Source organism: Amblyomma americanum, chromosome 1 (genome assembly GCF_052857255.1).
Source record: "Amblyomma americanum isolate KBUSLIRL-KWMA chromosome 1, ASM5285725v1, whole genome shotgun sequence".
NCBI classification, from domain to species: domain Eukaryota; kingdom Metazoa; phylum Arthropoda; class Arachnida; order Ixodida; family Ixodidae; genus Amblyomma; species Amblyomma americanum.
Window position 1 is genome coordinate 528,186,133 of NC_135497.1, and position 9,122 is coordinate 528,195,254.

Here is a 9,122-nt window from a genome sequence, read left to right on the forward strand (position 1 = left end):
ATGGATGGATGGATGGATGGATGGATGGATGGATGGATGGATGGATGGATGGATGGATGGATGGATGGATGGATGGATGGATGGATGGATGGATGGATGGATGGATGGATGGATGGATGGATGGATGGATGGATGGATGGATGGATGGATGGATGGATGGATGGATGGATGGATGGATGGATGGATGGATGGATGGATGGATGGATGGATGGATGGATGGATGGATGGATGGATGGATGGATGGATGGATGGATGGATGGATGGATGGATGGATGGATGGATGGATGGATGGATGGATGGATGGATGGATGGATGGATGGATGGATGGATGGATGGATGGATGGATGGATGGATGGATGGATGGATGGATGGATGGATGGATGGATGGATGGATGGATGGATGGATGGATGGATGGATGGATGGATACGGCTCAACCCTTTAAATCGGGCGGTGGCTCAAGTCACTTAGCCATACTTGTGAAATTTTACTCTTCTCTTGATTTTAGCCACCAATCAGATAACCTCCGCCTGGTTACTTCTACCCGCTTAAAATCTACTTTCCCTTCACTGTCCTTAAACCCCAGTGCATTGGGTAAATAAGTCCCGCTGCTTTCCACTGTAGGGTGCAGCCCTTTACAGAAAAGTTTCAAGTGTCCAGCCGTTTCCTCCTCTCCGCACGCAATGCACAAAGTGTCTATGACTCTATACGTCTTAGTCCGCAAAACTCCAGTCCTGGCCTCAAGCAACAAAGAGCTTCCCCTACAATTATCATAGATATTTTCTTTGGCAATTTCCTGCTTAATGACCCTGTATGTTCCCAGGGCCGATTTCGTCAGCATCCCTGTTTTCCACAGAGCTCTCTCTGTTTCTTTAACCTTTTTATTTACCGATAATTGCTGATTTGCCCGTCTGCCGCTGTCCTGATATTTGCTTGTCCATTTTCTAGTTCGCTTCCTCCATTTCGTGTCAAGATTTCTTTTTTACAGGTATCTGAAAACTTCCCTAGCCCACTGCTTTTCCTCCATTTTTCTCAATCGCTCCTCAAATGCTATCTTACTGCTAGCTTCTCTGCTCTCGAACGACGCCCATCCCATGTCACCCTGTACCCCCTGATTTGGTGTATTGCGTTGTGCTCCCAAATCTAGCCTCCCTACTCCCCGTTGTTTGATTTCTAACCTTGCTTGAAAATCTGGTGTCATGCACAGGACCGCATTACCGAAAGTCAGGCTAGCAACCATCGCCCCTTTCCAGATCCCTCTTACCACTTCATAGCTATTGTAATTCCACAGTGCCCTATTTTTCATGACGGCTGCATTCCTACTAGCTTTATTCATTATATATTTTTCATGCACTGTCAGATATACAACACCGTTATTTATCCACACCCCAAGATACTTGTAGTCATCCACTACTTCTAGCGTGAACTCCTGTATTCTATGCTCGCCGCCCTCATCATTAAATATCGTGACAGCAGATTTTTCCGTACTAATCTTGAAACCTAATCTATCTTCCTCTGTACCATTTATGTCTATCAACTTCTGTAAATCTTCCTTGTTGTCAGCCGTTAGCACTATATCATCCCCGTATATTAGACCCAGTAATGACTGTTTAATCCATTCTTCTTGCTTGAAAAAGAAAGGTTGAAGCCTAGTCCACTCCTCTCTAGCTTGGTCTCCAACCCTTGCAGGTACAACATGAACAACAAAGGAGACAGAGGACATCCTTGCCTAAGCCCCCGCTGTAACTCTACAGGCTCTGATACAATTCTTTCCCATTTTATAAGCACTCTGGTACCTTCATATATATATTTTAAAAGATTAATTACTCCATCTTCAACATCAATGTGCCCAGTATGTCCCACAGATACTCTTGAATAACGTTGTCGTAGGTTCCCTTAATATCCAGAAATGCTAGCCATAGGGGCCTGTGTTCCTTTTCAGCAATCTCTATACACTGCATCAATGAAAACAGATTGTCCTCCAACCTCGTTTGTTTCTGGAACCCATTTTGTAGTTCCCTTAGCACCCCCTCGTTTTCCACCCAAGCCTGCAGTCTATCCTTTATAATCTGCATCACCACCCTGTAAACCACAGATGTCACTGTTATGGGACGATAGTTACTTACGTCTGCTTTGTCCCCCTTTCCCTTATATATCATGTTCATTCTACTTAATCTCCATTCATCGGGGACTTTCTCATCCACTATCATTTTGTTCACTACCTCTATTAATGTTTGCTTTTATTTTTAGTCCTAGCTTCTTATTAACATAATCGGAATACCATCTGGTCCTGTTGATGTGCCACTAAGAACCTTATTCTCTACCCTTTCCCACTCTCTGTGCTCAAGTGAAGCTATTGCAGTAACCGGTCTATCCTCCTTCGATAAATTATGTGCAACATTTCTTTCTTTTAAATTTTTCTGTCATCCTTGTTCCTATGTTTTATCGCTTCATCCCCTTCTATTCGAATACTCTGATCTGTAACAATAAACCGTTGCTCTAGCCTAGTCTTATTACTCATTGCATTTAGATGTTTCCAGAATTTTTGAGGTGCTTTTCTATCCTTTTTATTTACTTTTGACATCCATTGGGAACCCTTTCTTCTAATTCTAATCACACGTATTTGACACCCGCGCGATGACATCGATTGGATGGGTATAAGCGCTGCTGGCATTCGTCGAAAGCAAACATGCCTTCACGTTCGTCGAGTATGTGACCATGGTTTCATCCGCTGGAGGAGAACGCGGGCGTCGTATGGCGCAGCGCTTATGCTACACGTCAGCTGAGAAGGCAACAAGCGGCTACAACTTCTCACCTTGCTCACCTTCTCCCTGCAACACTTGTAACCGCTTTTGCAGTTTCGAACAAAACACCTGCGTCCCATCTTAGTCTAGCAAAATCCAAAGAAGGCCGCACTGCGCGTAGCAGCGCTGTTAGTATTACGGCCCTCCAACAGACACCGAAAAGAACTGTTGCTGTTTGACGTAAGGGCGCACAAATACAACGTCATGGCGTGCCCGCTGAAGCAAACACCTGTGTCGTCTGCTTGTCGTCTGCTTTGAGCGCGCGCCGCCGGAGAGCGCGCCGGAGCCGCCTGCTCGGGCGCTGCATTTTTTTTTTTCGCTGCGGCTTCTACGACGCGCCGCATGGCGCCGCTACTGCATACGGCCTCGTCGGCGCATACAATTTTGACCTTTCGCTTGCGCTCACTCGCGCTGACGGGAGTTTCACCTCCTAAACAGTATTGCTCCCTGGCCCAGGCCAGTGCCTGCTCTATACTTTCTGTGCCTGGGAAAAGGAGAGGCGAGCAATGGGAGCCGGCCATAGAGTTTCTTACTATTAACTAGAGGGAAAGCTGGCGCCCCGCCTATTGGAGTTTGCATGGAGCATGGAGTGTGATGAGCGGTGAGTCGGCATTCGCACGCCATCTAATAGCGGTTTCCATTGGGCGAACAAGAGCAAGAGCAGCGAGCAAACAGAGCAGCGCACGAGAGCAGCGGGGACGCGCGTTCACGTCTCGCGACTGGAACATTCACGCTGTAGCGGGGGCAACGCAGCGGTGAGGAGGATGTGACGCCATGAATCACCTGACCAAACTTTTCCCGCGCTCGAGTTGCCGCCTGCATCCCGTCTCGCGCGCGCAGCATATTCTGCGCCGGCCTTTCGTTCGTCGCTGCGTTTAGCATGACGATGGATGAAGGAGCACAACGGCTGTTCATGACCATGATAGAGGAGTCACCGCTACCCGCAGCACCAGGTAAGCGTCGTCTCTCTCAGAAATAAGCTGTGAAAGATAGCAGCGTCAATATCATTTTGTGCTCACCACAGCTGTCGTCGATGCCTTGGCCACTCTTGTGAACGTTGGAGAGATACCCGATGGTAAGCGACAATAACTACTATGCATGGGGGCATATTTGAGGATTATATTAATTGATTTCTTTTATTACCATTTTTTGCGGCGAATGGAGTATTTAGGATAACGGCCGGGGACGTCGCTGCGTGTGATGCAACAACGGGCGAGAACGCAGCCGTTAATATTTGTACTGTAACATTACTGGTCATGATGCCGCACCTTCTTGCTTTTTGTCATCTGCGGTTTACCGTCACTTCTGTCTGTTGATGCTTTCAGATTACTGTATATGCCTGTTTTGCTGTGCAGCATCTGACCAATCAAAGCAAGCCTCGCCCACGGCAAGGGCTCATGACATGCTTCGTCCGTCGCAAACATCAGGCCCTTAGTAAACTGAAGAAGAAAAAAAGACCTTACCATTTCAGGTCGCACAGAGTAGGCACCTCGGTACAGTTTTTACAGTTGCAACTTTTATGTTCACTTGCCAGGGTTCACAGCCACCGGGAAGGAAAAAATTCAAGGGTTTTTAAGGACTTTCAAGGCTCTAACAAAGAATTTTCAAGGACTTACAAGAAGACTTTTTGAGATCATAGAAAAAGACCACAACATGCTTTACGGCAAGAAAGCACATCTTTTACTGCACATAAGTCAAAGTAGGCACATTTTCCACAATCAATAGCCAACTAGTTTCTTTTTACATACGTATTGCACACACCCACAAAAAGAGGCCCACTCTCAAACAGTGGACTCGTGATTAAGTTCCTGAAGCTTTCCCTTCAACTTGTCATCAATTTCTGCAAGCTCCAGAGTCTTTTCTTTTGCCGTTTTTCTCAAACTGTTGGACTTCAAAATGAAGTTGATGTCGCTTGTAGCTTCTGCCCGCTCAGCGTAGTTGTCAGCAGAAGCTGTTAAATCGGCAATTGTTGCCTCCAGCCTCCTCCTCTTCATCTTCATGCCGTGTATTTCTTCTTCAATGTGGCCTCGCTTTGATGCCTTTGACTGCTCGATCGCTTCTTTTTTTTTACCCTCCAAGTAGGTTCGATAGCGGTTGTGTGCGGCCAAGACAGATCTACGCAACTCCTTCGTTATTACAATGTTCAGGATCCCACCAGCCTTGCTTACTGCATCGTAAACGATTCGCTGCGACACATACGAGATCTCCTTCAGGTTTTCGACAGAGACCTGACGGTTCACACTGAATCCTCTTTCAACAGTTGCCTGCCCGTGGCTCAAGACGAGAAGTCGCACTACTTTCCACAAGTGCTTATAGTCAACCTTCAAGAGCTCAAGGTAGAACTCGTCTAGGCTAAAAGAGTGTTTGTCAAACTGCCGCAGGTTGTGTTTCTTCTCTTGCAGAAGTTCTGTGTATTCGCCTAGGACCGAATCGCGCTCATGCTCACCCAATCGCCTAACTGCAATGAGCGCGTCTAATACTTTCCTGAGGCCTCCGAGGCACTCGTCTGGCTTTGAGGTCATTTGGCGAGGGTCTAGCGAAGACAGGCTCCTAACTAGATGGTATGTCAGCGGGCTCTTTTGCAGAATTTTCTTGGTAGTACTGATAAGGAACTGTTTGCATTCCATCCTGAAGGCAAATACGTCCTTGGCGCTCACCTTTGCAGCTTTGACCATTTCTTCAGCTGCATGCCCAATGTCAACATTCTCTGAAGATACATTGCTATTTGGGTTTACGAGATCCATTTTGAGCAAACTGACAATTCCTGTGGAAGCTGACAGCACTGAGCACTTCATGAATCTTGCAAGAAGTTTCCTCACGAGACACTCCACATCTCTTTTTAAAAAGAACATCAGTGGTTTGTCCATTTGGTATTCCGTGAGGAATGGTTTAAGAACCATCGCGATGCCGAGAGCAAAGTTCAGTTTGGCCAACAGCAGTGGGTCCTGGCAAAATTCGCAGAGCTGTGTGAATGACGCACACTTTGGTAAGTTCACCTCTTTTTTGCACATTCCACGTACCTTTTCACATCACCCCACAGCGCAATGGCACGTTCGATCACAACAACATTTTCTACCCAGCGATGAGCAACAAAGTTGAGAGGAAATGACATTTGGCCTGTTACAGTAGTGAAGTCTTCCCTCCGCGCTGGCGCATCATGAAAAATGGCACTGAGGCTTGAAAGAAGATTCTCTATGCCCCACTTGCTGGCAACAGCACCCGCCCTGTAAGCGTTATGTATTGTATGCAGTCCGCAAGTGCCCAGGTCCAAACACTGAACTTGATGGTTCTGCTGCAAGTATTTGTGCATTTCCCTAAAACACTTTAGGTTCACATTGGGGCCATCCATAGACAGCTGGACAGCTTTCGCCAGTGGCAAATCTGCCAAGGCAGCCAGAAGCTTCTGCTTAAGGTCTTCGGCAGTCGAATGTCCCATGAACACCGACGTATAATATCTCGTGGTTACACGCTCGGGCATAGTACTCCAGTACCGCAAATGGATGTCCATCTGTTTTTTCTGCAGGCAGTCGTTCAAAGACTCGTCAAACAGAACGGTGTAGCCATCAGATTGCTCTAATTCACGTTGCAGGCACGAGAGAAAAAATGGTCTCAGACCATGGCACACTACGTATGCAGATTTTCTTTCACCACAGGAAAATGACTTAGCGATTTCGCTATCCGGGAACATTTTCTTGAACAATTCCCCTGTGTGTGCTGACGAGTTGTAGGAATAGTGTGATGCTACCATTTTCAGAGTCCACAGTATCTCCGCGTCAGTCACACACTCGTGCGCTTTGCACAGGCTGCTCACATCCGACGACGACGATGGAGCCGGCTCGATGCGTTGCTCAAAAGCAACTGCTGTCAAGTAGTTCCGCATCGTACTATGTGCCGTAGTCGCTTTCATGTTCACAATGTGTTTTGCGCTCTTCATATGACTTTTGAGGGCCGACTCACCCATTGATGATACATCAAAGGTTTTCCCGCATGTCTTGCACTTTTCCCGATGAGTGTTTGACGTATCCGGAGAAATCCACCCCCTATAAGCAGCACTATTTAACCACGACTGCTGGAAATTGCACATTCCCGGCATATTGCAGCTACAAAAGACGCGACAGCGATTATTCGCGCACCACACTTTCCCACAACGAAGGTAGGCTTAGCTGCGGTCGTTGCACGCCACTGTAACCAACTGTAACGACGCTACTGCGTTGTGGCTACAGAAACAGATTGGATTGGATGCTTTGGTTGGCTTGAGTAGTACATAGTTGTCAGGCATTCAAGAGGCATCCGCTAAAAACCGGCTGAACGAAAGCCTATTGGAGAAATTAAAGGATATTTAAGGACTTCAAAATAATTAAGGGTTTTCAAGGCCTTGAAAATGCTATTTTTAAATTCCAGGGTTTTCAAGGGTTTCAAGGACCGCTACGAACCCTGCTTGCAGAGAACACCGCTGCGTCGGACGTGGGCGAGAGGGGACCGCAGCCAGCGCCAGAAGTGAAAAGAGGCGGCGGAGGTGAGCTTGTTAAACGGAAAGTTGAGCTGTTGGTACATCTTTGAATACAAAAACAGTGCTGCAAGAGGAGTGCGACAGCGCTTGTCCTTGTTCGTAAAAAAGCGCCTCTCCTCCTCAGTTGTCCCGTCTCTGCGCTGTTTTTGTATTTAGTGTCGAACTTCTGCTGCCTGCATTTCTTGACGAATTCGACGCTTTTAGTAAAGTATCCGCATTTATTTTTCAGCTCCCGAATGGACACCAGGAGAAACCAAACTGCTATTAGATTACTGTTACAAATACTTCCCGCAGGTGGGCCCATTCAAAAAGTTTAAAAACAAAAAGATGCTTTTCAAGCAGGTTTCACAGGATTTGGCTGAGGTTCTTGGATGTAACAAAACGCCACAGCAGTGTGAAAATCGCTATAAAACAGTAATGAGGCAGAAGAAAATGGCAAGTGACAACAACAACAAATCAGGTGCTTCACCTCAGCCTGTCCCATTTGACGATGAAATGCGAAAAATCCAAAGCATTGATGACAGTCTCGAGCCAGAAATTCAAAGGGACTCTTTTGGAGTGACCCACAAGTCAACATCATCAAGCTCTGACAGCTCAGCTGATCTAATTTCCCCTATGCCTGAAATGCCCCGTACTCTGTCGAGCAATTCAGAAAATGATGAAACTATGAAAAGGTCAACAGAGGTGAAGAAAAGAAAATGCCGTGCCAGTACTAGTCGTATGCAGCAGATGCAATTTTTTTTTATCAAATGAGGGCTATAAGCGCAGAACGAACAGCTCACAGGGAAAAGCAAGAAAAGAGAACAGGCATGCTGAGCGGCGAGCTGAGCGCATTCAAGACCGGCAGGAACGTCGCAAGATGCACGAAGATAAACTTCAGCTCATCCGCGAGGCCTTGGGGCTCAAGCAATAAAACAGTGCACTTTGGATGAACATGTTGTTATGAGTGTTTATTTTGTGTAAGACAAAACGTTTCTGTGCATAGTCTTCACGAAGCATTGCTTTGAACATATGTTTAGCTCTGTGTTTGCATCACTACAGGCTTTGTGGGTACCTCCTCTTCAGTCCAATCTTGGACTTAATTTTTTCTCGTTTAACTTCTGCAAGTGCCCCTAAGAGGCTCTCTTCTCTAGATATTCCACTGCAGACTTCATCTACAGTAGGGCTCTGATCATTGTTAACCTGGGAGCTCAAAATGCATGTCCTGAAGTGGACTATGATATGAATCCCTGTTGTCGATGCAGATGTTGTGAAGGACACAACAAGAGAGAATAAATTTTGACATGTTGTCTACAGTCATGAGGTCCAAACGCTGTAGCTGCCTAAATCTACCCTTTAATTCCCCAAATGCGTTTTCAATTAGCACACGGGTAGCTGAAAGTTTGGTGTTAAATGCCTTGTCAGAGGCATCCAGGCTTCCATAGTCTCGAATGGGAGTCATCAAAAACTCTCGAGATGGGTATGCAGCGTCCCCAAGTATTTGGTATTTTCCAGCACAGAGTTGAGGCAATTTCTTGGAAATGTTTGAGAGCCGAAAGATCCTGGAGTCGTGAATTTTACTAGGTGCACCAGTGCTGGCATCAAGGAACCTCTTCCGGTTATCACATATCCCCTGCAGCGTCAAGGGTGGGTAATGGTGCCTATTCACGTACACTGACCGCACCTTACCAGCAGGGCACCTAACAGGAATATAGCTCCCGTCAATGCAGCCAATGGTGTCTGGAAACCCTGAAACCTGGAAGTTGAAAAAAAAATGTTACGAGAAGACGGATATTGATAGCCGTCATAATAGCACAATTCATGTACAACA

At 46.4% G+C, this 9,122-nt stretch overlaps 1 protein-coding gene and 1 pseudogene across 2 annotated transcripts; one reads left to right on the plus strand and one right to left on the minus strand.

The window, feature by feature from the left end:
• The first annotated feature begins 3,166 nt into the window (after positions 1-3,166).
• On the plus strand, positions 3,167-8,245 carry LOC144107490 (uncharacterized). Of its 2 annotated transcripts, none has more exons than XM_077640511.1 (4): positions 3,167-3,755; positions 3,827-3,877; positions 7,247-7,318; positions 7,542-8,245. In XM_077640511.1, the coding sequence occupies exons 1-4, from the start codon at positions 3,683-3,685 to the stop codon at positions 8,063-8,065; spliced, it is 720 nt and encodes a 239-aa protein (XP_077496637.1). In that variant the 5' UTR covers positions 3,167-3,682; the 3' UTR covers positions 8,066-8,245. The 2 variants fall into 2 exon arrangements, with proteins under 2 accessions (XP_077496637.1, XP_077496639.1); XM_077640513.1 differs by having other exon boundaries at positions 3,672-3,755; positions 7,204-7,318.
• Positions 4,397-6,895, minus strand: LOC144107480 (uncharacterized; annotated as a pseudogene).
• Positions 8,246-9,122: the final 877 nt, after the last annotated feature.

Bases quoted from the DNA above. Each gene is read 5' to 3' on its own strand.
- LOC144107490 (XM_077640511.1), top strand. From the start codon at position 3,683: ATGACGATGGATGAAGGAGCACAACGGCTGTTCATGACCATGATAGAG. The intron at 3,756-3,826 runs GTAAGCGTCGTC...TGCTCACCACAG, and splicing joins ACCGCTACCCGCAGCACCAG to CTGTCGTCGATGCCTTGGCC. The intron at 3,878-7,246 runs GTAAGCGACAAT...CCCTGCTTGCAG, and splicing joins CGTTGGAGAGATACCCGATG to AGAACACCGCTGCGTCGGAC.